Source organism: Eutrigla gurnardus, assembly GCF_963514095.1.
Source record: "Eutrigla gurnardus genome assembly, chromosome: 4".
Classification (NCBI taxonomy): domain Eukaryota; kingdom Metazoa; phylum Chordata; class Actinopteri; order Perciformes; family Triglidae; genus Eutrigla; species Eutrigla gurnardus.
In genome coordinates this window covers 24,820,870-24,848,015 of record NC_139918.1, presented here as the reverse complement: position 1 = coordinate 24,848,015, position 27,146 = coordinate 24,820,870, and the positions used below count along the sequence as shown (strand labels likewise).

Sequence of the window (27,146 nt, the reverse complement as noted above, 5' to 3'; positions counted from 1 at the left end):
AGGTGGGCGGCTGGCTGGAGGAGACGGAGAGGAGGCTGAGACGGAGGAACTGGGTCTGACATGTGACTCTGGACTGTAGGAGTTGATGTAAGACACCCAAAGGTGCAGCAGGGAAGGCTTGCATTTATTTCCCTAGTTCTCTCCACGCTGCCCGTTCTTTTAAAAGCTCCAGAAAATGTCTGTTTGGATGAACCCCTTTAACTCTTAATTAATTGTGTGATAAAGCCCCACTCAAACACACAGAACCTGGATTTAAAGTGAAATCCATAGTCAAATAAATGGTGTTGAATTAGAGTAAAATGTGATAAGTATGAATGGAGCTCTGACTCCTTAAAGGACGGCCTTAAAGGAGAGACATGTTAGTGAATGTGAGTTTGGGTCGACTGTGTTTCCCGCGTTGTGCACACTGACCTTTGGCTGCACCTCGCCGGGGTCGTGGTGGCTCGGGTCATCGTGGAGGTGGGGGGGGGAGGGGGCGTGTGAGATCTGGCAATGAGCTGGAGAGATAGTGGAGGGAGGGGGGAGAGGCCGAGGGAGATGCAAGCGATATGTCTGGGCGATGACTCACCGATGCTGGGTATTTATAGCATCAGGAGGGAGGGGGGGGGGCAGCATCATCACCGCTGACAGGGAGTGGTGGAGGGAGAGACAGACACCGCAGAGACGAAGCACCTCGGAGGAGAGGAGGGAGGGAGGGAGGGAAGAAGAGAGGATGAAGAAAAGGAGGGGAGACAAAAATAGCATCAGAATCCGCATATTTAAATACGTCACATCAAAACAAGAAGAAGAACCGCACGTTGGATTTCATGTTTGATAAACAACCATGTATCATACGACATATGATAACATGCAGACGAGGGCCGGATGGAGGCGGTGCAGGAGGAGGAGGTGGAGGAGGACAGACAAGCTGGAAGTCTTTAATGAGCGTAAAAAACCCACCGCTGTTGCCTTGACGATGTGTCTACACACACACACGGCCAATTAGGGAGAGGGAAGCAAACACCCAATTAGACGAGCTTTAAAACACACAATTAGAATACATTTGTATAATCCACGCTGCAAATATGTGCATTAGTACAGGTTTTATTCCTTCATCACCCTCTGTGTGCGTCACGCTGCATCCTTTACTCACGACACAAACACAATCTGTGCACGTGATCATATACATATAGATGGGGGAGGGGGGGGGGGGGGGCGTGCGCACTGTCTGTGTGCTACAAAGAGATGAGTCAGAACACCAAGGTGAGGAGGAGGAGGAGGCTGGGCGGAAGCTGAAACTCAAACTGAGGAAAGACAGAAAATAATGTGACAAACTGGGGAACGTTTCCTGCCGTGACGGAGGACAAACATCACGGTTTAGTTGCTCTAACAGGTGCAACAGAACCAACAGGTGAGTCCGGAAGTTCATCAGACACGCCCACACGGATTCACTGCATCACAAATCTCTCCTGCTTCTCTTCTCCCGTCTCCTCCCCACTGGCATATATAATAATAAAGGTTCACCATGTTTAACTTAATAACACTGATCTATGAAAACCAAACTGAGAAGCAGGTGTTAGTTGAAGGAGTGAGACGAGGAGATCCGAGTGGTGTCCATCTCCTCGTCTCACTCCCAGATTCCAGCTGCTGACCTCGTCTCATGGAGTCAGACTAATGAAGTCGCTCCCGCAGCTCTGCTGCTGCATTCCTGCAGCATTACGTGGGCGTTATGCCCTTTTCAGCTCGTATCAGATCTCCACCTTCCCTCCTTTCATGCCTCCTCTCTTCCTCCCTACACATGGCCGAGGAAGGAGCACGGCTCCTGATGTCTCGGACGTCTTCATCGCAGCACTAATCAGCCCCTCATGAAGACAAGGACCACCGTCTAATTGGTGCAGGTGGAGAGACACGAGCCGGACGGGTACAAGAGAGGAGAGGGGTAATGAGCGGAAGGCAAAATGTCAAAGGAAGGTAGCAACTCATGGAGGTGGTGAGTAGGAGGAGGAGGAGGAGGAGGAGGAGGAGACCAACCTATGGGAGGAGATGATGGTGAAAGCAGATGAAAGGCTGTGAAGCAGCGTCACCATGGAGATGTTTGTTGAAAAGAAGGTGAGCCATGACAACGGGCGTGCCATTCTCTCCCGGCCTTGAGGAGAAGGAGGGGGGAGGAAGAGGTGAGGAGGAGGAGGAGGAGGTGTAGGAGGAGGAAACCTTGTGTTGAAGCGATGAAGAGTCTCTTTACCTTCACTGACTCACGGCTGATAAAGTATGAAAGCAAGAATATGAACACTGTGTGTGTGTGTGTGTGTGTGTGTGTGTGTGTGTGTGTGTGTGTGTGTGTGTGTCTGTGTGTGTGTGTGTGTGTGTGTGTGTGTGTGTGTGTGTGTGTGTGTGTGTGTGTGCGTGCATGCATGAACATATGGGCGTGTGCTTTTGTACCATCGTGACGCACGCGAGTCGTGGTTGAGCTGATATGATTCTCTCCTCGCCTCTGTGATTGACATGTGGGTAAACAGCAGCAGAGCTGCAGCGTCCTGATTGGCTGCTGCGGGTTCAGACTTGGGGGGGGAGGCTGTAGGGAGTGGCAGGTTGTCACAATGATCAAAGAGACAAGAAATTATACAAATGTTGGAAACAGTTTTAATCTGGTGAGTTTGATCTAATAACACGTCATCAATACTGCGTCCACAAATACTGTTTTATTATATATTGATTATTATTATTGAATTATGTATTATTATATATATATATATAGAGAGAGAGAGTTAAGAGTGGCACTAAGGACTCCTCATCTCATGAACGAGTCTGTTTGCTCTCTTCCATCCATATGGAACAACGCACACGGAGAGCAACGTCACCAAACCCGGAGAGGAAACCAGCCAGCAGGAAAAAAAACCCTCTGATCCATCACTCCCAATCCCCCAGATATCACTTCATCACTTACACGACAACAGAACATAAATATATATATATAGATAGATAGATATATATATAGAGATATAGATATAGATAGATAGATAGATAGATAGATAGATAGATAGATAGATAGATAGATAGATAGATAGATAGATAGATAGATAGATAGATAGATAGATAGATAGATAGATAGATAGATAGATAGACTAACTGAATCTTACTGAACGAATATAATATATATATATATTTATGTTCTGTTGTCGTGTAAGTGATGAAGTGATATCTGGGGGATTGGGAGTGATGGATCAGAGGTTTTTTTTTCCTGCTGGCTGGTTTCCTCTCCGGGTTTGGTGACGTTGCTCTCACTTACTGAACGGATCCACAGCTTAGACATCAGCAGAGAGGTGAGCTTGAAACATCCCTCTAAGATGATGCAGAGTCACTTACTCACATATCAATAAGTTATTTTTATCAATGGAAAAAAGAAAAAAAGGATTTCTGACTGCGTTTCTTTGCAAACAGACACAACTGGAAGATTAGAGGGCTCCAGAAATGACCTGAACAATGAAATAAATCTTCCAATCACTCTGTTCTTGTTCTTTTCTGCTTTAAAGGGACAGTGTGTAACATTTTAAGTATTTAAATCCATATCTTCATTCATAAAATTCATTTAATTGGTCACATTGGTTTGTGTTTGTTGTGTCTAGTTGTTAGCTGATGCTACGATGGAAGGCTACCTAAAACAAACCAATAGAACGTGGCAACATAAATCACTACCAGCTGGAGGAGGAACTTCAACATTCTCACATGTTTGAAACATCGACCTCATCAGCTGGGAGAATACCAGTGAAGTGGTGGACGATGATGTCATAGCTTCTTGGTACATAACGGCTACCGTAGTCGCAACAAAGCGATCGCTAGAGAGCACTATTCCTTTGAATGCTAAATACAATTTGACCGCTGAATGGCTGTAATTCCTACACACTGTCCCTTTAAAGTTAAGATCTATGATCCGTCTCTTAATGCGCACTGAATGATTGATGCGGCCTGCCGGCTGTCTGATCTCTGCAGCCGACGCCGGAGGAGATGTGTGATGTCAGAGCTGTGATGTCAGAGCTGTGATGCTGAGGGATTATACAACACCACCACGCCTCTCAGACAGACAGACAGACAGACAGACAGACAGACAGACAGACAGACTATACGGGAATATGAAATGCAAACTGCTGACTGTATCTTTAACTAACTAGCAGAAGTGTGTACTTTGATGTGTGTATTTGAGGGGTGTTGAAGTACATGTCAGGTTTGACGGTGTGTATAAAACGGCTCTTTGATCTTACCTGAACTCCGTCACCATCCGGGACCTTTTTGACGGGCAGGTGTGCCGCTGTTGAGGGGCCCCCAGCCAAGAGGAAGGTGTTTATTTCACCGTCTCTGTCAGGAGGAGGAGAGGGGGGGGGGGGGGGGGGGGGGGGGGGGTGAACTGCGACAGCAACTCCGCGGTGGTTTCAGCCTGTGAGTCATCGCTGGAGGGTTTAACTCCTCCAGCGCCGAGAGGGGGGGAGGGAGGGAGGGAGAGAGAACCTGCATGTTTTAACACCAAGATTACTTCTTTTCCTATATTTCTTGAATGTTACGTGTGATTCTATTATTATTATTATCATGATTTAAGATCTAATTGTAATTATTATTATTTAAATATTTTTAAAACAGTTTACATGAATGAGCCTCCAGTCAGTCCTGGAGTCAATCCGTGATCGATATCTAGCTTTTCACGGAACAAGCACAGACAAGTGTTTTTTTTTTATGCAGCGAGCTTCTTAAGCGCGTGTGTGTGTGTGTGTGTGTGTGTGTGTGTGTGTGTGTGTGTGTGTGTGCGTACCCATATCAACCTGAATCATATATGGATTTTTCTGTTCGGGGCCCGGCTATTGCGTGTGTTGATGACGCGGTGGTCAGGTGTCGCCTCATATAACGCAGGGGAGCTGTCCAAGTGCTGAAACCAGAGGAGAGCCGCTCCCGAGATGAACAACACCTCCACTGCTGTCTGAGCTCCACTAAGGTACCCGCTCTCTTTCTGTTTCCAGGGTTTATTATAATAATAATAATAATAATAATAATAATAGTATACGATTGTGTTAGAATTAAAAAATGATTGTTGTTGTTCCACCTTCGATCGATACGTCAGACCGCGGAGGGAGGGGCGGTTATCGGGATAAAACGCGCGTTTTCAATAATCGATGATTCATAAAATGCGTTTTGCGGGAAAACAACGATGAAGAAAAGGTTATTTTTTTATGAATGCTTGTGTTGCTGATGTGGGGGGGTCGGATGCTGAGGTTGCCCCTTACAACACGGGGATGACTCATCCCTCACGCGCAGCAGCGTCACTCCCTGATTCCCGGATCAAAACAGACTCGCGCACGTTCATGTGTTGTTCCGAGTCGCCTAAAGTCTAAATCCTCAGACCCTCTCCATGCAGCTCCGTCACTGACGTGTTTCTCTTTTGCAGGTGAACAAACTGCCTATAATGCTGCATTTCCACCACAAGTTGCCCGCGGGGGGAGCCGCGGTCCTGCTCGCCGTCCTCCTCCTCGGATGCGCCGTGCAGGCTGCGTCTCTCCCCCGCCACTACCGGCTCCGGGGCGGGGAGGGCGGCGAGGGCCCGCCGGCCGCCTACCCGCCCGGCTCCGACATGATCAAAGCCCTGGAGTACATCGAGAACCTGAAGCAGCGGAACGGGGGCCGACCCGAGCCCGCGGATTACGATGAGGTGGACAAGTTCAGGGTCCTGCTGCAGCTCGCCGCCGCCGCGCAGCAGGACGAGAGTCCCGCGGACCGGCAGCCCCCCTCCCCCGGCGTGCAGAGGCAGGACGTCACCGCCGAGCAGCTGATGAAAGCCCTGCTGCAGTCGCTGCAGGACCGGGCCGGGAAGGACGTCAAGCTCAGCCCGGCTCCGGCTCCGGCGCCTCGGAACGACCGCCGCGCGCACCGGCACCGTGCCAAAGAGACCGAGGTGCCCGCCGCGGGCGCGCAGGCGGACTTCGGGAACTTCCCGCGGCCGCACAAGAAGTACCCGCTGATGTTCGAGGACGAGGAGAACACGGAGGCGTCCAAGCGGGCCACGGAGGACCTGGACGAGCAGTACACCCCCCAGAGCCTCGCCAACCTGCGCTCCATCTTCGAGGAGCTGGGCAGGATGCCCATGATGGGCGGCCAGAAGAGGGGCGTGTTCGGGGACGACGACGACGAGGAGGCGGCGGACGGGTTCGGCCTGAGGAGCGCCGCCTACGAGGACGCGGCGGGGGCCGGGGGGGAGGAGTGGGTCCCGATGGAGGAGCGGGAGGAGACGGAGGAGATGGTCAACGGGAGCCACGAAGAGATGGAGCGGGCGCTCGGCGAGCAGGAGGAGGCGGAGAGGGAGGAGATGCAGCGCCGGGCGAACCAGAACCAGGAGGAGGCCAACGACGACACCAAGCTGGTGGACTACTACCTGCTGAAGGTCCTGGAGATGAGCGACCAGACCCAGAAGAGGGACAAGAGCGCCGGGGAGCAGAGGAAGAGGCTGATCCGGCCCTCCCTCGTCGACCCCCGGACCGTGAAGGAGCTGCTGCAGCTCTCCCTGAAACTCCACGTCCCCCCGCAGGACCTGATCGACATGCTGCTCACGGAGGAGCTCAGGAAGCTCCACCGCGAACCCCAAGCCCCGGCCCGGTACGGGACCGGCCAGACCCCGAAGATCCGGTACTACAGCCGCAGACTGCCGGTGAAGAGCAAGCCGGTCCCCGAGGACATGGACAGGGAGGACTTCCTGGACATCATCGGCGTGGAGACCATCAGCAACGAGTACCCGGTGGTGCAGAGACCCGTGAAGACCTCCCCTTCCGCGGACAGGATCCCGGTGGCGTCCAACCCGGTGGCGAACCCGGCTCCGGTTAAGATCCCCGCCCCCTCCGGACGCAGGGAGAACCTCTTCCTGTCCGAGCTCAACAAGATGCCGCTGAAACGTCAGGCTGGTGACGTCGACGACGACGACGACGAGGATGACGTAGAGGACGAGGTCACGACCTACCTGGCGGCCAAGATCCTCACCGAGTACCCGAACCCGGTCTCCAAGAGGGACACGCAGGCGCAGCTGAAGGGCCAGTTCCCCTACGAGCTGTACGAGCGCGTCATGAAGGACTACCTGGGGGGGCAGGCGGAGCCCGAGAAGAGGCCGTTGGCCAAGAGGGAAAGCGAGGTGGCCACGGAGGAGGGCATCGAACCCACGGAGACGCAGGGGAAGGAGGAGACGACGGTCGAGACCTCGGCTCCTCAGACGGCGCAGGAGGAGGAGAAGCGCCGCGACAAACCGGCGGCCGGGATGTAACCGGGAGGGACGCACGACATTCTGAATATAGTATTTATAAATAACAGTTTGGTGGACGTGATGACACATTTATATCATGTGAACTATAGCTGGTATGACGTATATCACCCTAACGAAAATGAACTATAGCAATCCTACAGGTCCAAACATTCTAAACACAGTCCCTATACCTGCTGCAAGAACAGATATTATATTGATATCAGAGGAGATAAAAAAAAAGGTGCATACATGAAGAAAAAGGCAAAAAAAAAAAATGTTTGATTTGAATGTGACGTCACTCTCAAAGTGCACACTGGGGCCGAACACGTGGGCTAATATTAGATCACAATCAAGTCCAAGTTATTAAGTGGTGTGATGTTTTTGTTTGTACATTAACGGTGTTTGTAAACAGGCGATATTTTGGATTATAATCAACCCAGTAAAAAGCTTATTTTTCATCCATAACTATTGAACTCCATATGTGAATATATGTGTAAATGATGGCGGCGACCTTTAGAAACACACATGACCCCGCTAGAGGAGCATTAGGGAGTTTTCGTTAGGGCAGCTGAGAACCAGTGTTGTCATGGTGATATATTCAGGGTCCATGGATTCAATGTTATGATTATTATTATTATTATGGATGATTAAATATCAGACCGTCGCCTGCCTTCCAGCCCTTTCATACAGCGAAGCTCCGTCTCGTCGGCCTCCCAGTGGTTGTGCTATGTACGCTCATTTTTAAACCATTTTGTACATGTTCAATAATGTGATGAACCAGAAGAATAAAGCATCAGATGTATTACTTTTCCTTCTTGTCTCGTTGTGTTGCCTTATTAGTAATAATAATAATACACCAACGCTTTGCTAGAAAGTTTTTAAAAAAAACATTAAATCAAAAGCAGGTTTTTATCAAAATACACATTTTAATCAGAAATAGCAAAAACAAATGGTGATATTCACACCCACACTAGTTACTGCTCATTTTAAAGACTAAAGATGTAAAAACAGTAAGAAATTCATCATAATCTAGTCTCTGAGAGTGAAAATATATATTTTAATTAATGTTTATTAAGTGGAGAGGCAGATTAACACATTTCTACAAAAAAAAATTGTTTTTTCTGGAATAAAAACAGTTTAATTCCAATATATTAATTCATGATTTAAATATAAACGCAAAAACGCAAAATGCATCCCAGATCCTACTTCATATACATTTCAATAAATCAATGCCCCCCCCCCCCCCCCCTCCCCCTTCTATTGGTGCAGGACTGAACAGATATGAGACTTACTTTCAAACGCAGACATGCAGTAAAAACAGCTTCAGGCAGAAGACATCCGATACGTTTCATCTTTGAAATGTCAATAGAATGAAATTCAGAAACTTCTGACTCATCGTTGGGTTCCTCTTGTTTTGTCCTTTACCCCCCCAGGGTTAAAATGCAGGTTTGCTCATATACTCCTCCATCGTCTAAAAAGGAAAAACACAAAAAAGTTTAGTCAAAAGACAAAAACACAACAGCTTCCAAGCCTTGTAAAAAAAAATCATTATAATCCACTGAATATTCACAGGCACACGTCTGCACATCACCTGGTGATAAAGTGGAGCACGCCAACTAACACAAGCGGGAAAACATCTAACCTTGCTGTCCATATTCAAGGTCATCCAAACAGCTCCACCTCATACCACTCACTGCTGTCACCCTGGAGCGATAACGTCACAATGAATGGCCACAAACCAAACGCTTCATTTCATCACAATGATAAGGTGTTAGTCAGACCCGACAACACAACACACCCAGCTAACTACTGTAGCACACACACAGCCATGGACCGGGGGGCAGAGCGGGAAGCATCAAACACTAACACCTAGACCACGGTCCAGCAAAATCTGTCTCTCACTCGCTAGAATACTGGCAGAGAGAGAGAGAGAGAGAGAGAGAGCGAGAGAGACACGCGCACGCACACACACACACACACACACACACACACACAGGGGTGAGAAACAGCAGCACAAACACACACCTCTACTGAAACAAGCCTCTAAGCTACGAGAGAGAAACACACACCAGGGTCTCGACCCCACCGCTGTTTGATCAACTCAGTATGATGCAGACGATTAGCCACTTAGCATAGCAAGTACACACACACACACACACACACACACACACACACACACACACACACACACACACACACACAAACACACACACACACACACACACACACAGCGAAACTAGTTCCCATACTGATCAGTGTTATGAAAAAATAAACCATTTCAGGACATCTGGATCTGTAAACTACGACGGCAAATACAAAGAAAGAAAGTGGCAAATTTGCAAGTTTATTACGATGCTAACAACCGGTATCTATGCTAGCTAACGTCCCATGAATGTACCTTTATTTTTGTAATGAATCATCCCAACGGGTGACAACGCCTCGTTAAGGTCCTTAGGGTGATGATGTTGATGGTTATTGTTGCTTTTATTCATATGAGGACATGTTGTCATCTTATGGGTGTTTATTGATCGGGGCGGTTGGGCTAAGATGCTAGCGGTAGCTTTCACTTGTTGTCATAGCAACGGCAAACATCCGGTGTTAGCGGAACCAAGCAACTTGTTTATATCGGCTATATAAACTTATAAAGTGGTAAATAGCTTCCCCCCCCCCCCCCCCCCCCCCCCCTCAGCTCTGTTTTTTCGGGGGGGGTTTTCGTACATTGGTCCTAAAACGCCGTCGTAGTAAACACAACCGTATTTAAATCAGATCAAATCAAAGCTACATGAAAACACGTCACTGTTCCTTTAAATCACATCAAGCCACAGATGTTCCACAGCCCAGATGCAAGTTGTTTTAACGTGTGTGTGTGTGTGTGTGTGAGTGACACCTCTCACCTCCTGTAACATGTCGGAGGCTTCGATGGAGCGGTTCACGATCTGTTTGGAGGTCTCCTGGATTTCTCCTCCGATCAGGAACTCGTCCAGGATGAAGTAGGCCTTCTCGAAGTTAAAGATGATGTCCAGCTCGCACACCTGAGGAGGTTAGAGCGATTTACACAATACCTGTAGTAGTATTGTGTAGTATAGTATAATAGTTTATATATATATATATATATATCTCAATTCAAAAGGAGGAAACACGATGTAGTACATTGCCGAAGTATTTGTCCAGCAGCTCCACGTAGCGATGAATCACCTCCAGGGCGATCAGCTCATTCTCCTCGTTGTCAATGCCCAAGCAGAAATACAGGCTGGCGTACCTGAGGAGGAGGAGGGGAGGGGGACGTGGAGGAGGAGGGGGAGGAAGAGGAGGAGGGGGATGAGGAGGAACAGTTTCCAAATAAATAGGAGGAGTTATAATAGATATTAGAGGTGGAGAAATAATCGATTCTATGATGCATCACGATGCTTCAAACCTACGAGTAGCAAACAGACCGAGATCCAGGATCCCATGACAACAGCCACCCACCTCTTGTAAATGATCTTCAGGTCTTTCCAGTGCAGGAAGTTGCAGGAGCGCGGTTGCCGTGACAACACCATGGTGGTCATGTCCCTGGTGATCTTCTTCTTCTCACGCTCCGTCGTGGGCGTGAACCACTTCTGCAGCCGCAGCTTCCCCTGGCGGCTGAAGAGCAGCAGGAAGCGCATCTGCAACAACAAGACACACACACGACGGCGGGGGTCAGAGGTCAGAGGGGCACGCTGTACGTTAGAGGACACAGAGGACATCATTAACTACTTTAAGGGTCACACAGGTAGTTAGCTGCACTCACGGATCATGAAAGAGTAACTCCACTGAACAAACATGTTGGAGGGGGGGGGGGGGGGGGGGTTGAAGGTCGGGGAGGAGGAAGTCGGGAGTTTCCTTTACGCTTCCAGGAGAGAGCCGAGGAGTCGGGTTGTTGGATGTTTACAGAATAAAACTTCCGAGCATTGGAATCAGATTGGGCCGCGTACCAACATGAGTTTCTTCCTCCTCTCACTGTTGGAGACGATCAATGGGTTTGATTATTAACCGTCTAAAGTGAACGCTGATCCTCGGAGGGAACATATATATATATATATATATATATATATATATATATATATATATAGAAAAGAAAGGGGGTTTAAGAACCGCACAAAGTTTACTAAAATGCTTTAAAAAAAAAAAGGTTTTCAGGCCCTTCTTCATTTAAACCCACTCAAAGTCAATTATAAGGAACTGTGGACCTCATATTATTATTATTTATCATTATTATAATTATTATTTATCATTATCATTATCACTGGTAGGGCTGCACGGTGGTGTAGTGGGTAGCACTCTCGCCTCACAGCAAGAGGGTCCTGGGTTCGATTCCCGGGTCGGCCCGGGTTCCTTCTGTGTGGAGTTTGCATGTTCTCCCCGTGTAAAGCGTGGGTTCTCTCCGGGTTCTCCGGCTTCCTCCCACAGTCCAAAGACATGCAAGATGGGGATAGGTTAATTGATGACTCTAAATTGCCCATAGGTGTGAATGTGAGCGTGAATGGTTGTCTGTCTCTACATGTCGGCCCTGCGATAGACTGGCGACCTGTCCAGGGTGTACTGTACCCTGCCTTCGCCCAATGACAGCTGGGATTGGCTCCAGCCCCCCCGTGACCCTAAAAATACAGGATAAGCGGTAGAAAATGGATGGATGGATTATCACTGGTGTTTCAAGGTGCGTTGCCCAGTATCATACTGGTGTTTCCAGGTGCGTTGCCCAGTCTCCTACTAGTACTGTCAGGTGTGTTGACCAGTATCATACTGGTGTTTCCAGGTGTGTTTACCAGTCTCATACTGGTGTTTCCAGGTGTGTTGACCAGTCTCATACTGGTGTTTCCAGGTGTGTTTACCAGTCTCATACTGGTGTTTCCAGGTGCGTTGCCCAGTCTCATACTGGTGGTTCCAGGTGCGTTGCCCAGTCTCATACTGGTGTTTCCAGGTGTGTTTACCAGTCTCATACTGGTGTTTCCAGGTGTGTTGCCCAGTCTCATACTGGTGTTTCCAGGTGTGTTGACCAGTCTCATACTGGTGTTTCCAGGTGCGTTTACCAGTCTCATACTAGTACTGTCAGGTGCGTTGCCCAGTCTCATACTGGTGGTTCCAGGTGCGTTGCCCAGTCTCATACTGGTGTTTCCAGGTGTGTTTACCAGTCTCATACTGGTGTTTCCAGGTGTGTTGCCCAGTGTCATACCGGTGTTTCCAGGTGTGTAGCCCAGTCTCATACTGGTGTTTCCAGGTGCGTTGACCAGTCTCATACTGGTGTTTCCAGGTGTGTTGCCCAGTGTCATACCGGTGTTTCCAGGTGTGTAGCCCAGTCTCATACTGGTGTTTCCAGGTGCGTTGACCAGTCTCATACTGGTGTTTCCAGGTGCGTTGCCCTGTATCATACCGGTGTTTCCAGGTGCGTTGACCAGTATCATACCGGTGTTTCCAGGTGCGTTGCCCAGTATCATACCGGTGTTTCCAGGTGCGTTGCCCAGTCTCATACCGGTGTTTCCAGGTGCGTTGCCCAGTCTCATACTGGTGTTTCCAGGTGTGTTTACCAGTCTCATACTGGTGTTTCCAGGTGTGTTTACCAGTATCATACTGGTGTTTCCAGGTGCGTTGCCCAGTATCATACTGGTGTTTCCAGGTGCGTTGCCCAGTATCATACTGGTGTTTCCAGGTGCGTTGCCCAGTCTCATACTAGTACTGTCAGGTGTGTTGACCAGTCTCATACTGGTGTTTTCATGTGAGTTGCCCAGTCTCATACTGGTGTTTCCAGGTGAGTTGCCCAGTCTCATACTGGTGTTTCCAGGTGTGTTGCCCAGTCTCATACCGGTGTTTCCAGGTGTGTTGCCCAGTCTCATACCGGTATTTCCAGGTGCGTTGCCCAGTCTCATACTGGTGTTTCCAGGTGTATTGCCCAGTCTCATACCGGTATTTCCAGGTGCGTTGCCCAGTCTCATACTGGTGTTTCCAGGTGCGTTGCCCAGTCTCATACTGGTGTTTCAAGGTGCGTTGCCCACGTGACGAACCGATAAGCAAATCACATTTAAAGCATCAAACTGCCCCGGGGCGGAACGAAGTGACGGAACCGGTTTAACCGAGGAGAGAAACGCACACCTTACTTCCGGCTGTCGCTCTTAATGAACAGAAGCGACGAACACAATTAAACTCCACCACAACAACAACAACAACTACAACAACAACAACACAAACAAACAAACAAACAAACAAACAAAATAAAACAAACAGAAGCAGCTCTCGGCGGCCCGACGCGAACGAACTCCGTACAGAGGCGTTAGCTGCTACCTGTTAGCCACCTGCAACAGGTGCAGCAGCAGGTGAACAGCCTGACGTCACGCAGACAAAACAACCTTGAACACTCACCATTGTGACGCGGCGGCACGAGCTCAGAACGCTGTAAAAAATAATAAAATAAAAAGATTAGAAAGAAAAGGACTTTAACCCTCACAAAGGGTCAACCGGTCCGGCGGAGCGCATATCTCTCTCTCTCTCTCTCTCTCTCTGTGAGGGGAAGTTGGTTAACTCCGCCCCCAACTCCTCCTCCTGGACGGGGGGGGGGGGGGGGGGGGGGGACGCGTCATCGCACCTCGCGGACATCTGGATTGGATATAGATTTACATACATGTAGAGGGAACAGATTAAAAATAAATACATATAAATACATATAAATTGCCTATATTATGTTACTAAGATATTTAGAGAGGACAGTTTGTTGGAAGTTTTCAAAATCCTTTTGAGGAAAAGGAAGGAAAAATTTATGAAGGTGAAATTTTGCTGTTAGAATTGATACATTTATTATAAAGTACTTATTTTATTAAAAGGGGGTCCTGGTGGTCACATTTAACAGCGTATATATGTATTCTGCTACATTTTAATAATTTTAACTGTAACATGATGAATAATTATGGGTTCATGTTGCAAAAGGATCGACTGCTGCCAGATCACATATTTTAAAATATTAAAAAGCTAAAAGTATATAAATTGATTACATGACTAATACAGAGGATCTATTTATTCATTCTGTGAAATTTTTTTTTTTTAATTTTGATGAATGAACTGATAACGGTTTGAAAGTGTTATTCCAGAGCAGTGTCAGTAGGGAGCAGCAGCCCCTCCCCCCCCTCCACCCCTCATGGTCTGGTCCCGGTGGGGGACGAGGACCGGCTGCACTTCTTCAGCGTCTTATCATCTTAAACCATGTCTCTGTACCGCAACGCTGTCTGGTTTATGAATGGAATCCATCAATATACAAGGTCAGTCATCAGTTTTTTGGGAGTTTATGATGCTTTTATGCATAATACATATATACATGTACACATATACACATATATACACATATGTATAGTGTAGTGTTAGGTGCTGCTCGTTGGCTGGTAAAAACAGCTTTAGTGTCTGTAAAGAGTATTTATATCATTTATTTGACTGATGAACGGAGACGAAGATCAATGGCGTGATCGCTGGATGACATCAGCAGACAAACTGGCCTTTATGTCCAATCACAATAGTTCCATTGACAGCTGCTGTGTTTTGAAGATCCACGTCACCGGACCGTGCCCAAACCAGAATGTGGTCACGCTGTGATTATTGTGTGTGTTGTGGACTTCAGGAGGGGGCACGAGGCGGCGTTTAGGGACTTTGACCCCGGAGACCTGGAGGTGTCCGTCGTGGGAAGATCGTTCATGATCACCGGAGCCAACAGTGGGATCGGCAAGGCCACAGCCACGGCTATAGCCAAGAGAGGTAACAAAACACTGGAGGGATATGTTCTCTCTCTTCATGTCTGACAGAAGATGTGATGTTGCCGTCTCCAGGCGGGACGGTCCACATGGTGTGCAGGAACAGAGACCGAGCCGAGGACGCCCGGCTGGACATCGTCAGGGAGTCTGGGAACACGGTGAGTGTGGTAGCCTCGAAAAACGGGACAGAGATGAGAGAGACTTCTTCTGATTCTCTGGTTGTTCCAGGAGGTTCACGTCCACATCGTGGACATGTCGGAGACACACCAGGTCTGGGAGTTTGCAGAAGCCTTTAAGAAGCAGCATCCAGCCTTGAACGTGCTGGTACGGTGTCTCCTTTTACTCTTCATCCTAAATCTGTCTTCATGAACTGATGATGTCGTTCTTTTTTTCTCGTGGCAGATCAACAACGCCGGGTGTATGGTGCACGAGAGACGGGTGAACGCCGAGGGCCTGGAGATGAACTTCGCCACCAACACGATGGGTAAGAGCTCCTTCTGATGGTCCAGGAGGACCAGAACCGACCAGAATCTGACCTTTCCTTCATCTCTTAAGGCGTTTACATCCTCACTCAGACTCTCATCCCACTGCTGGAGAAGAGCCGGGATCCAAGGGTGGTATGGAGACACACACACACACACACACACACACACACACACACACACACACACACACACACACACACACACACACACACACACACACACACAGCTCATCTGCATCATGTGGATGCAGCACAAAGCCACCTTTTGTCCGGGCTGTAGTGGCTGTTGTCTCAGCACACTGGGCCTCTCTTCCCCGTTAGATCACTGTGACCTCGGGGGGCATGCTGGTCCAGAAGCTCAGGGTCGAGGACTTGCAGTCAGAGACGGGCGACTTTGATGGCGTCCTGGTCTACGCCCAGAACAAGGTGGGACAAAGAGAGAGACACTGACAGGAGAACGTTGTCGTGCACATCCGCAGGCTGACGGGTGTTGTTGCCTTTCAGAGACAGCAGGTGGTGCTGACACAACAATGGGCCAAAGCCAACCCTCTCATCCACTTCTCTGCCATGCACCCGGGCTGGGTGGACACGCCGGGTACTCCACTGTATTTACAGAGTAACAACATGATGAGAACAATAATAACAGGCTAGAATAATGTGCATGAAAACAATGACAAGGCACGTTTTTTCTCTCTTACTTGTATACATTTGTAAGTATAATTTGCTGATATATAACTTTACTTCAGTAAGGTTTTGAGCTCATAAGACACTGTTTGCAGAAGACTCACTTGCATTCAGAGCTCTTCGTTAACATAGTCAAGATCTCTGAATGCAAGTGAGGTGTGTGTGTGTGTATACCGGTTTATATAAACATAATAGATTAAGCTCCAATGTTAATGTGTCTTCGTAGCTAAATTGATATTTAAAGAAAAGCTGTTATTTTGAGCTGAGAGGACATGAGGTTGATTAAATGCAGAAGATCAGATATTTCCTAGTTATTTAATTGTTGAAGTGAATATATAACAGACAGATTAGGAGGCAAAACATTTCAAAAATAATTAAAAAGAAACACTTTTATTTCTATTGTATGTTTTTGTCACCCTCATTGTGTGAAAAATAAACTTTTAAATGAAACCTGTCCTTGAGGACCTCCTTTTAAAAGGGGCCTTTCCCATCCAGGTTCATGCGCCTGCAGGTCATCTAGGATCAGTGACCCTGGATGATTCTTTACTCTCTTGCTTCCAGCCGTTTCTACAGCGATGCCTCGGTTCCACCAGATGATGGGTTCGCGGCTGCGCACTGCAGAGCAGGGAGCCGACACCGCCGTGTGGTTGGCCGTGTCCAGAGCCGCCGCCAGGACTCGCAGCGGGCAGCTCTTCCAAGGTGAGCAGCAGGTTTAAGTCAGGTTCCTCCACAACGTTCTGACCCCACGGCTGTTTGTGTTGCAGACCGGGCGGCGGTTCCTGCCCACCTGCCTCTGGCCTGGACCCACAGTCCTGCTGGAGACTTCCACAGCTTCATCTCCCAGCTGGAGACGTTGGCCGCAGCCATCCAGTCCACCTGATGTTGGAGCTCCACGGTCCCTTCAGACCTCAATCTGTCTGATCCACATGTAACTGACCACATTAAAGCATTAGTTGCAATAAGATCCATTGCTGAAAAACAAAAATGGCCTATTTGTCATGTTTGGACAGGTAAAACACCTGTGTGCATGGGAATGTGTCTGTTTGAACGTGCAGTAGGTCCCGCTCCACACACAAGTTGTAAGATATCTGCAGAGTGAATTACAATTAAACAGTAAAAACCACCCGTCTCATTCACAAAGAGACAATTTTAAAACACTGTGCTTTTGTTCAGGTAATAGACATTTTAAGTGGAGCAGATAAATCAAAATCACAATGAGGACACATGAAGCATGTGAGACTCTAATGACTCTAATCCACAGAGCATCAATACTCATAATTTTTTTTATTTTTGTTTTGTAACAATCCACATTTGCCGTTTTTTAATAATTTTATTATTTTTATACAGTATTGAAACAAAAATAATGTGGTGCATTCACATTTTTCCCAAGGGATTCTTTGCAAGTTTGATCTCTACAAGGGTAAAACGGTGAAAAGCTTGAAGCTGGATCCATCCATGTTAAAACTCACAGGGAATTAGGAAGACTGAGCCCGATTTAAAAATCATCTACAAGTTTTGATGGATTTCATTTCTGCGCCGACATTTTCTATTTTCCCCATTTTACGTGTGTTTACTGTGGTTTTTGTAAGGGAGGGTTAATCAGGTTCCCAGCGTTCGTCTTTAAAAGAAACTTCCAGTCCATGCGCAACAACAGTCCAAAGAAAACAAACATCCCATCCCCCCCATCCAGTCTCTTCCTCCTCTCCTCCACGCTCCTTCTATGCAACATAAGTGTATACTTTGCGATCTTCTGGCGTCCTTGCCAAGTATTCTCTTTCTATTAGTCCTTCTATGCGCTTTTTAATGACGACAGGGCTGGGGAGAAAACGTGCCCGGAGCTGTTGAGTTACCTAGAAACACAAGTCACAATATGTCAGACAACATGAAATCAGCCTTTAAAATACATCACAATAAACGTAAAAGTCCGGGATTAAAAATTGGTGGCATCGTTGACGTTTCTCACCTCGGCCACGAGGACATTGTGCTGCATCTTCTTCCTCGACTTCATGATTCGCACAATAGCCGCCTCGATCTCATGCTTCCTGTCGTCGTCCACTTTCTGCCGCGTCTCTTTCCTTTCGGGGTCCGACTCCCCTTGTTTAGCAGCAACTGTGGAAGCAGGAGACGGGGACAGAGAAGGTGAGCCTCAATGAGATGCTGCCGTTTGACTCCATTTCAAGGCACAATGCACTTTTGGAGAGACGATAGGTCATTTATTTTTTATGTCTGGAAGGCTGAAACACAAATTTATCACATAGAAATAACTTGTATTGTATTTGTGCATTTTGTTGCCTCACTCCCATCAAATGATTTCAAGTTGCTGTCCAGTCCACAGTACCTTATGGAATTAAACCCTCTGGATCTCGTCCTACAGTGAGGTGAGACCTGTAGTGTGTATGTGAAGGTTGCCCACCTGTCTGTATTTTGACTCTGTGCAGTTTGGAAGTGAACTGATCGTTCACTGTAAACACGTGGCCGCTCTCGATCTCCTTAGACTTTGGCTCCTTGGTGAGGACTCTTTGTGTTGGCTTCCCACAGGCCAAAGACTGCAGCGCTCGCACTAACTCCCGCTCAGGAATATCAGTCTCCTGCTGGATCTCCTTCAGGTGGACGACAGTTTGGGGGACACAAATGATTCTGTCCTCACTTAAGAAGGATGCAGGTAAGTGATACGGTGAGCAAAAACAACCTGGACGAAGACAAACGCTGCGTCCTCACCTCAAAAGTGCACTTGTCTCTGTTGTTGAAGAGCATGAGGATGGTCATCTGGAAGGTGGAGACCTGCAGTATGTGCTTCCGGGTGTTCGAGCCCGTCACCTGAGCCCCGCCCACACCCACCTCTGAGCCGTCCTCCTGCAGAGGAAGCAGAAGGGAAGGTGAACGGAAACTCCAAACCCAGGCTGAGGTTGAATAGTCGCTTCCTAACTGAAGAAGTGACCCGGAAGTAAACAAGTGGCCGCCATGATGAGAGCCGTTAGGATTCTCTAAATGCAAAGGAAAGGAGCTCCAATGATCCTTACAGAGCTCCTTTAGGATACGACGGACCTTCCTTTACCAAAGGAAAGGAGATCAACCCGACCCACAATTCCTTGCGAGAGCAACATTTAAAGTGCCACACACCTCGGCCATTCATGAACACAACCGATATGCCTATTTGCATATTTAACAGATACTTTCATGCAGGCATATGTTTGGGAAAAAAACGAAAGTAAAACAACAAATGAAATGAAACGTAAATAAAGCGAACGGTCAAACGGGAAGGAGGAGCTGCTGGAACTGAAGCCGGTCGGTGAGGGAGCTTTTCAACGACGCCAGTTTATCTCCAATGATGTGGTTGAAAATAAAACGTAAAAAGTACCTTTTTAATAGCTCCGTAGAAAGTTGCGTTCAGGTCCGCCCCGCCCATGTGGTGCTGCAGTGTGAGCTGCCTACCGCTGTGCTTAGCGAGGTAAAACCTGCAGAAAACCAGGTTCTTTAGAAACACACAGAAAAACATTGAAACTTCGTATTTCAGGTGAAATATTAACCTTCTAAAGACTTCAAAGGCGTGTCTGGGAGAGGGGGGGATGGTGCATTTAGGTGTTGCTGACTGTGTCGGCCAGTAGCCAGTAGTGAGGACTCTTACTGTGAGGTCCACACCACTTAGAGAGGCCTGAAAGAGAAGCATGGACATTTAAGTTTTATTTCTTTCAAAATACATTCTGCCACAATAAAACTGAAGTAATTACATCTTAAAAGAATAACTTGTTCACAACATTCTGACACGCTGCTGATTTAAGACTAACTTTAAACGTTCTTCCATAAACGTATGGATCATGAATTGCACTGAAAGATGTGCGGCTGCCTCACCGACGTGGTTTGTATGTGTTGCCTGAACTCATCCATGGTAGTGTTGGAGATGCTCATGTCTCTGAACATCCCTTCCAGTTTCGAGGTGAACTGACAGCCACATTCTGTCTGCACAAGGAGAAACACAGAACAGTGAGTTGAAACTGCCGACAGACATTTAGACACAGAAGAAAAAGAGCAGCACAAGGGTTCTGCATGTTCATCCGTTACCAAAATGTTCTCGTTCTTTTACCTTGAGCTTAGAGATCATGTTCTTCTCCGAGTCGTCGGAGACGCTCTTGTTGCTGAGGAGCCTGCGGCCCAGATGCTGCTTGTAGTACCTTTCAAACACATCCTTCTCTTGCATGAACCGGAACAGCACCATGGCCTTGTCCAGGATGGATTCCACTTCTTGTTCTGTCAACTGGACAAACACAGCAACATGTAACAAACGTCGAAATATTTGCGAAGCATTGAAGGAAAACTGGAAGAAGCCGTTTACCCCTTTGACACCCTTCTTAAGCTTGTCGTCAATGAAGAGCGACAGATACTCCGGGGAGCGGGAGTTGAGGTTGAGGAAATACTCAAAGTCTCCTGCTATGGTTTGTTTGAAGAGTCTGTCGTTGTTGAAGGACTCGAGGAGGAAACGATCAAATCGTGTCTTCAGGTCTAGCAGGCCCTGTCGAGGAGGCGAAACAATAGAAATGAATCTCATTCATGGGCTTCAAAGTTGTGTTCTTGGACTCATTGTTCATTCAACATACCTGGATATAGTCGACAGGGTTCTTTCCCTCTCCCTCTTCTGACACCAGAGCTTTGCCTTGCTCCCTCAGGTAAGAGCTCATACACTCACACATGGTCTTCAGGCCGTTTGGCACGCGACTGAACAGCTTGTACATGCACGCCAGGTCTGAGAGGGAACCGAGGTGGGGAGAACTTATGAGAACCAGACGGAGAGCCATCCTTATTTACACATGAAATAGACAGAAGTTTACCTTCTGTCTTGCCGTTCTTGAGCATATGGACAAGGCCAGAGTTCTCCATCTCCACGATGGTCTTCATGTGTTTAGAGATGAGCTCCCGTTCCACCACCTTGACGATGGGCTCCTCCGTAGACTTGTCTAGGCAGTGCATCACTCGCTCAATCTCTTCGTTGATTCTGGCCTCTACCTTCTTAATGTAGACACTGGCACTGTTTTCTGCAAGGAACTTTTGGCTCTCCATCTGAAAGAGCAGATATTGCATGTCTATTTATTACAAAGATTTTTCCAGTGGCTACAGAAACAAAGATACCAGGAACCTCAGAGTCTCACCTGAAAGAATTCTGCTGACATATCTAAGAAGGGAACTTCAAAGTCCTCCTCGTATACAGACCTGCCGTCCAGGCCGAGAATCATCAGCATCTGGCAGGCGTTTCTGATGGCGCCCCTGCAATGGATGATATACAAAAAAATTAAGGGCAAGGCTCCCATAATAGCAATAATTCAAAAAGAATTTCCAGGAATAGTCCATTGCAAGATTATGATTTAAGACTTTTACACACCGGCAGTGATGCAAATTTGTGACACTACGATCAAAACAAATTTCTTGGCACCTTGCTACTGAACTCAACCAACACATGGGGCATCCTGGATGAGGCCCACAGTGACAGTAATCCTTAAGAACAAGTAGTGAAGCAGCACCCCGACATACCTGTCTACAACCTCTCCCTTCCTCTCACGAGCAATCATGTCCAGTAGCGTCTGTCGAAGGTGATCTCGGATGCAGCCGTAGCGCACCACCTGGTCCCTGAATATGATGAGGCCAAGGTTGTACACATTCTCCACGTTGTTTTGTTGAACATAGACCCGGTCCTGAGAGACCAGAGAGAGTGGGAAAATGTATAATCAGCCTACATGTTCTGGAATAAATCATGTCTCCGGGGCCTAAAGCAAGAGGCAGCGGCTTCCAAAAAAAAAAAAAAAAGGTTAACTACACTGGCTGAGAACAGCAAAGTCACACTTGCTGCATCTGTGCTGCTCTCCTCTAGAGGTCAGCAGGCGGCTCTGCCTCCACAGACATGGTGAGACTGCCGTAGTTAAAGACGAGAGAGCCTGAACTGTCCGGGGTAAGGCCAGGACAGGAAGAAAAGAGTGTGCAGGACAAAAGAACCCCAGGAGAGCTGTGCAGTCTCTGTACTGTGCAATTGTTTAGCCTGCACTTGTGCCTGGAAGCCCCCCCCCCCCCCCCACAAACATGCTTGCAGCTCAAGGAAATCAGGTAGGCTTGCCAGTTTTCCAACAAAACAAATAAATACAGCAACAGAGGCTCATTGTTTGGACCACAAATAAAACAGCACCTTACAAAGTCCAGAGTAGGATGTAGGAGAAATTGGCCACGGTTAGAAACAAAAGGCCATTTCTTCAAAAGCACAAAGTTGTTCACAATGGAACAAGCACCATAATCCACTTGCAGAGGCAACATAACCCATGGCACTTAACATCAACAAATCCAACAGCAACAAGAACAAGAAAGCACAACAGTGAATTTACCATGTACATGAGGATGTCTCTGATCATCACCATGGCAGTCTGATGGTCATTCCAGGCCTGATTCAGTGTTTGCAGAAAGTTATTATTTAGGGAGTTTAAGACATCTTCTCGTACCTGAAAATACAGACAGATTGATAGAATTGAGGCCACACCAAGTTATGTCTGGTGTGAGTGATAAACATCAGGTTATACTCATGAGGACATTTGATTTAAAAAGGGGAGAGGGGAGTTAACAACTGCTTTGGAGCAGAAAATGCTTCTTTACTTTGTTGATGAGGTGCTCTGTGACAACCTCCCTCAGGCCCGTGTAGAGCTTCTCCCCGTGCTTGTGGAGCACCATGGTGTAGGCATTCCTATACAGCTCCTCAAAGCTTAACCCGCTGTTGTTCTTCCTCTGGATCTCCTGGATGGCATTCTTTAGAAGGTCCCAGATGTTGTTCACATACTTCTCATCCATCGTCATCTAGGAGGGGCAGACAGATACACGTCTGTTTACTTGAAAAATGTCCACTCTTCATTATTTCCACATGGTAAAAGTGGATAATGACAGAACTGTCATGTTTTTCTTTGAAATATAATTAAATACAGTAAACCCTTGTAAAAGAGAAGCTTGATAATAGAGGTCCACTGTATGCTCTATGTTGTTAATGACTAATAGCATTGCAGCTTTCTAAAGCTGACCACATACACGCTGTCTGATAAAACATAACCATATATTTCCACACACTACATCACACGAACCATCGTTTTCTAGTTGCCCTATGGACAGGGTAGATGGAGCTTTTTGAAAAGACAGATGTTCAATTAATTACTTTCAGTTTTACTTAGGCACTAAAGATTAGCATGAATGTAAACAAGCTATACTTCCGTTACATGCAATCCCGTCTGTGATACCCAGACGAACCGGCCTGCTGTCAGGTAACTTTGTAAGCATATATGACAGCAATTACATCAAGGATCTCAATGCAGAAGCACATGAGCTATAGGTTTGATCCACAGAAAGCCGTGATCAAATAAACAGAGGATCACTCTGTTGATTTGATCACGGCTTTCTGTCTATCGTCGGTGGAACTTCTGTAAACCATGTGTCAGAAATGGAGCCATAAAAAGACAATTAAGGAAGTAGCAAGGAGAAAATTAGATCAGGCCGCAAGTCACATTGTTTAGGATGCGATACAAAATCTGACAGACTGTCGGCAACGAGCATCAACCAAGAACCACCAAAGCAATAAAGATGGAGAGAGGTTAGAGAAGCAGACGTGAAGCGTGTCAAACCGCTCTACCATCTCTGACGTGTTCACCTTCCTGAATGAAAATAAAATACTTCCACCACAACTAACCTTCTAATATATTACATTTTAATTTGTGGACAAAAGTGAAGCTTGGAAATATTATTTTTATCATACGATATCTGCCAAATTGTAAAAGTGGGAGTCACTTTCTGGGTACCTCACCATATATACACAATAAAACTGACAGCGTTTGGATGCCAATTTCACATTATCTCACACAACGTATTATTTTACTTCATTACTCACATCTTAAACTGCATCAATAACTGATCTGACCTGAAGGGAAGACTTTACGGTGTCAGCAACATATGACTGATACACGTCAAATACCGTTTCCTTGTCAATGTCATTATAAAATGAGGTGTTTAAGCATTCATCACTTACTTGGGTTAGTTTTTAGCTTTGTGTTACTTGACATAATCCTGATTTAGTCTACACAAGTATAGCTACCAGGTTCATATTTGCTAAAAAGAAAAGAGTACTGATACTGATTAGTAATCAGTAGAATAACTATTGCAATAGAAACAGTTGGTTAAGTGCATCCAGTGAAAATAACCTTAGCCTGATAGCTAACCTGCACAAATTCAAGTTCAAATCTAATTATTCGTAAAAGACTTCGGATCCCAGTATAAAACCAATAGCTACTAGAAATGCAAGAATCAAGATCAATGAACAATAATAATTAAAGTTTCTTACTATATTATCTAAGTCCACCTGGTTGCGTAATGGTTGTGGTCTTGCAATTGTATGTAGTGAAGGATTAACTCATAACAGAACAAACATTCTGTGTCTCACACAAGCAACCTCAACAGGGAAGGGAAGCATGTTGCAAAGGGAGTTAGGCAACTTAAAACAGCATAGCAACTAAGACAACATATTCCACAACATGACGACAGCGCGTGTGACTGAGTTTCATTGAGTGAGAGAAATATGTAGTTTAGCTGCAGTGTACTAGTAGTACTAGCAGTAGGGCTGCTTGTTGAACGTAAACAACATGACTACTCAAGCTAGCCATGTTTACTGCAGTCTCACGTCACACTGCTCTTAGCTCCCACGCTAATAATACTGCACTCTAATATGTTTAGTTGCCATCTGTGAGAGCTTTTCGTTAAAAAAAATAATTAAAATGCGTGAAATGAAACACAGCGTTACCATAGCATAACGATACGTAACGCAACGTAGCTAGTTAGCCAACATGATTTGCGGCCCGCTACGTCACTTAGCTAGCATCAACCGGGGATTAGTTGTAGTTATGTCACGGACGGAACTTCCCCCGAATTTGCTAACATTAGCTCACGTCAAATGAAGGTAGCATTTTAAAAAACGAGTTAGCCTGCTAGATATCGGCAAATAAACTGACACAGTTAACATAGCTGCTGTTGTTTGGGGTGATTTCTTTTCTGCTGGACGTGTTTTTCTTTTCTCGCTTGACTTAGCATGCTAGCTAGGTAGCTGCTAACGTAGCTGTCATCCGCGGTTCTTTGAGTCTCGTAGTTTTAGCGTCTCGGTGCCAAGAAGAAGAAGATAGTATACTCACGGGGAAGGCTCGTATCCTCATCTTGGTGTCCTTCTTGGGGCCGCCTTTGAGATTGGACATGATTTAAGTTGGGAGCGACTTTCGTTTCTAAGTTGACTTTTAAAGACTACATGAAAGCCAGTTGCTAGTTGGGTTTTCTACGCCAGGGAAAAAGCGGGGCACGGCAAAACTCAGCAACCTCCACCTCCAAGCAACTCAGGTCGGCCTGCTGTCTGTTATATGTTGTTGTCACTCGCTCTTCTTCCCAGTGGGTTTTTTTGTGGGGGGTGAGGGGCTAATGTTAGCTTGTATGTGCAGTGATGGCGGACGGCTGTGTATGCTGTCCTCCACTGCGCAACGCCGAGACCTCGCGAGAGTAGTAGACTCACTGACAGGTGCGTGGTCCCACACCCTAGCGGGTACTTTTGCATAAGCTAACTGGAGCATTTCGACGAAAAGCGGTAAGTATTTAATATTTGAGCAAAATTTCTTAAAAAAGAAACTCACAAATTACAGAAAAACACTTTTATTTGGTGACAGGCCAACGGTATATTTTGTTTCAAGCCAAAAAAAAGTTAACATTTAGGCTAACACTCACATTAAGAAGACCAAGGCAACATCCTAATAGTTTTTTGTTGTTTGTTTTTTTAACAGAAAGCGTATAATAGTGTGGAATAAGGCCTAAAGTTTGCTAATTATTTTTCCATCTTTGCTGTTTGTCTCGTCCACCGCACGTCATCGTCCGACTGCCCATTCTGCTGATTGAAAGGCTGAAAGATGGAGTATCTCCTCACTGTCATGACGACGCTCTCTGGAGAAAAGGATGGGAAAATGGATATAACAGCAAATAGGTGAGTCACTCGGATTTAAAGACGGAGAAGTACTGTATTAGAACTACACAACAACCAAGTCAAGCTAAAAAATAATAATAATAAAAAATGAATAAAAAGCCACATTATTTAGGGGGCATTTGGAACAATTTTGGGTAGCTCCAGCCCCCCCAAAATAGGCCTAACAATGTCACTGAGTTCATGGAACTCCTATAAAAGAGCAAGACACTTAAAAGGTGGGGAATAAGTATTAAAATATCAGAATATAACACCTAGAATAGTAGTCTACGGTAAAGCCCCAAAAAACTGAAATGAATTACCACACAGCACTGATAATAAGCAGGTCTACCTCTGCATTCTGGGGTCATGATGGGGACTGTTGCACTCTTCCGGAGACTGGCTCCGGCGGTCCTCCTCAGACCCATGTTCTCCAGCTCCAGCTTTCTGATCTCCATCCGCATGGCGTTGATCACCTGCGTGAGCCTCCGTCCGCCGTCCGTGGTGCACATTTCCACCCCCCGATGGCTGCATCTCTCTGAGAGGGCACGCAAGCCAGCACCACGAGACCCCATCTGACCCTGTAAACACACACAGTGGAGAAGCCCCAAACACACAGGAAACAATCCAGAGTACAGCCTGCATGTAGTCCCTTTTTTCCACTCAAAGTTGGTCTTAAAGCTCAATATTGGGCCAAAAAAAACAAACAGCCAATCAAAAGCGTAAATCTAGCTCGTCACCAGACCGTTGATAGTCTGGTCACATGATTGGGAGAGTGTTATTTTCTTCTCCGTGATCTGATGCCTACCACTTTCCCCTCCTCTGGTTAAATATTCATCAACTCTGTCAACGTAAAGCAACAATAGGTGCTTGGGGAGAGGCGTAACCGCTGCCAAGGGTGAGCTGCTTCCCCTTTTAAAATCAGACTACGACTAAAACAGATTTAGTTTGCTATATGTGAGGAATAATATCAAAACAACAGATTTCTTTTGT

General features: G+C 46.6%; 4 protein-coding genes and 1 long non-coding RNA gene across 6 annotated transcripts; 2 read left to right on the top strand and 3 right to left on the bottom strand.

Moving 5' to 3' along the window:
- Positions 1 to 4,839: 4,839 nt before the first annotated feature.
- Positions 4,840 to 8,045, top strand: scg2b (secretogranin II b). The gene is made up of 2 exons (XM_084006769.1): positions 4,840 to 4,957; positions 5,408 to 8,045. The coding sequence occupies exon 2, from the start codon at positions 5,426 to 5,428 to the stop codon at positions 7,262 to 7,264; it is 1,839 nt and encodes a 612-aa protein (XP_083862895.1). The 5' UTR covers positions 4,840 to 4,957; positions 5,408 to 5,425; the 3' UTR covers positions 7,265 to 8,045.
- A 100-nt stretch (positions 8,046 to 8,145) lies between these two features.
- ap1s3b (adaptor related protein complex 1 subunit sigma 3b) lies at positions 8,146 to 13,758 on the bottom strand. 2 transcript variants are annotated; one of them, XM_084006807.1, is made up of 6 exons: positions 13,619 to 13,758; positions 10,712 to 10,890; positions 10,394 to 10,502; positions 10,138 to 10,275; positions 8,886 to 8,947; positions 8,146 to 8,714 (listed from the first exon to the last, which is right to left on the bottom strand). In XM_084006807.1, the coding sequence occupies exons 1-5, from the start codon at positions 13,619 to 13,621 to the stop codon at positions 8,906 to 8,908; spliced, it is 471 nt and encodes a 156-aa protein (XP_083862933.1). In that variant the 5' UTR covers positions 13,622 to 13,758; the 3' UTR covers positions 8,146 to 8,714; positions 8,886 to 8,905. The 2 variants fall into 2 exon arrangements, with proteins under 2 accessions (XP_083862933.1, XP_083862934.1); XM_084006808.1 differs by lacking the exon at positions 8,886 to 8,947.
- A 632-nt stretch (positions 13,759 to 14,390) lies between these two features.
- dhrs12lb (dehydrogenase/reductase (SDR family) member 12-like b) lies at positions 14,391 to 17,141 on the top strand. Its single transcript, XM_084006797.1, has 10 exons — positions 14,391 to 14,508; positions 14,862 to 14,995; positions 15,067 to 15,149; positions 15,220 to 15,315; positions 15,394 to 15,475; positions 15,547 to 15,608; positions 15,797 to 15,901; positions 15,980 to 16,070; positions 16,721 to 16,858; positions 16,924 to 17,141. Exons 1-10 carry the CDS (start codon positions 14,453 to 14,455, stop codon positions 17,037 to 17,039), a joined length of 963 nt encoding a protein of 320 aa, XP_083862923.1. The 5' UTR covers positions 14,391 to 14,452; the 3' UTR covers positions 17,040 to 17,141.
- Positions 17,142 to 17,441: 300 nt separating this feature from the next.
- On the bottom strand, positions 17,442 to 25,666 carry LOC311011676 (cullin-3-B-like). Its single transcript, XM_084006755.1, has 16 exons — positions 25,348 to 25,666; positions 22,784 to 22,981; positions 22,519 to 22,632; positions 21,680 to 21,840; positions 21,301 to 21,415; positions 20,983 to 21,211; positions 20,752 to 20,897; positions 20,490 to 20,666; positions 20,241 to 20,411; positions 20,009 to 20,116; positions 19,687 to 19,811; positions 19,518 to 19,614; positions 18,878 to 19,012; positions 18,573 to 18,759; positions 18,123 to 18,268; positions 17,442 to 18,009 (listed from the first exon to the last, which is right to left on the bottom strand). The coding sequence occupies exons 1-16, from the start codon at positions 25,405 to 25,407 to the stop codon at positions 17,878 to 17,880; spliced, it is 2,301 nt and encodes a 766-aa protein (XP_083862881.1). The 5' UTR covers positions 25,408 to 25,666; the 3' UTR covers positions 17,442 to 17,877.
- Positions 25,667 to 25,836: 170 nt separating this feature from the next.
- LOC311011700 lies at positions 25,837 to 27,146 on the bottom strand. Its single transcript, XR_014596931.1, has 2 exons — positions 26,506 to 27,146; positions 25,837 to 26,137 (listed from the first exon to the last, which is right to left on the bottom strand). It is a non-coding gene; the product is annotated as an uncharacterized lncRNA (long non-coding RNA).

What these genes read in the sequence shown, in the direction of transcription:
- scg2b (XM_084006769.1), top strand. Translation starts at nt 5,426, where the DNA reads ATGCTGCATTTCCACCACAAGTTGCCCGCGGGGGGAGCCGCGGTCCTG.
- ap1s3b (XM_084006807.1), bottom strand. An exon ending in TGGACAAATACTTCGGCAAT is followed by an intron (nt 10,276 to 10,393) that starts GTACTACATCGT and finishes TAACCTCCTCAG; the next exon opens with GTGTGCGAGCTGGACATCAT. An exon ending in CCTCCGACATGTTACAGGAG is followed by an intron (nt 8,948 to 10,137) that starts GTGAGAGGTGTC and finishes TTATCGCTCCAG; the next exon opens with GGTGACAGCAGTGAGTGGTA.
- dhrs12lb (XM_084006797.1), top strand. Translation starts at nt 14,453, where the DNA reads ATGTCTCTGTACCGCAACGCTGTCTGGTTTATGAATGGAATCCATCAA. An exon ending in CACGGCTATAGCCAAGAGAG is followed by an intron (nt 14,996 to 15,066) that starts GTAACAAAACAC and finishes TGCCGTCTCCAG; the next exon opens with GCGGGACGGTCCACATGGTG. An exon ending in CAGCGGGCAGCTCTTCCAAG is followed by an intron (nt 16,859 to 16,923) that starts GTGAGCAGCAGG and finishes TTTGTGTTGCAG; the next exon opens with ACCGGGCGGCGGTTCCTGCC.
- LOC311011676 (XM_084006755.1), bottom strand. Translation starts at nt 25,407, where the DNA reads ATGTCCAATCTCAAAGGCGGCCCCAAGAAGGACACCAAGATGAGGATA. An exon ending in TGTCAGCAGAATTCTTTCAG is followed by an intron (nt 21,212 to 21,300) that starts GTGAGACTCTGA and finishes CTGCTCTTTCAG; the next exon opens with ATGGAGAGCCAAAAGTTCCT. An exon ending in ACAATGTCCTCGTGGCCGAG is followed by an intron (nt 18,010 to 18,122) that starts GTGAGAAACGTC and finishes TTGTGTTTCTAG; the next exon opens with GTAACTCAACAGCTCCGGGC.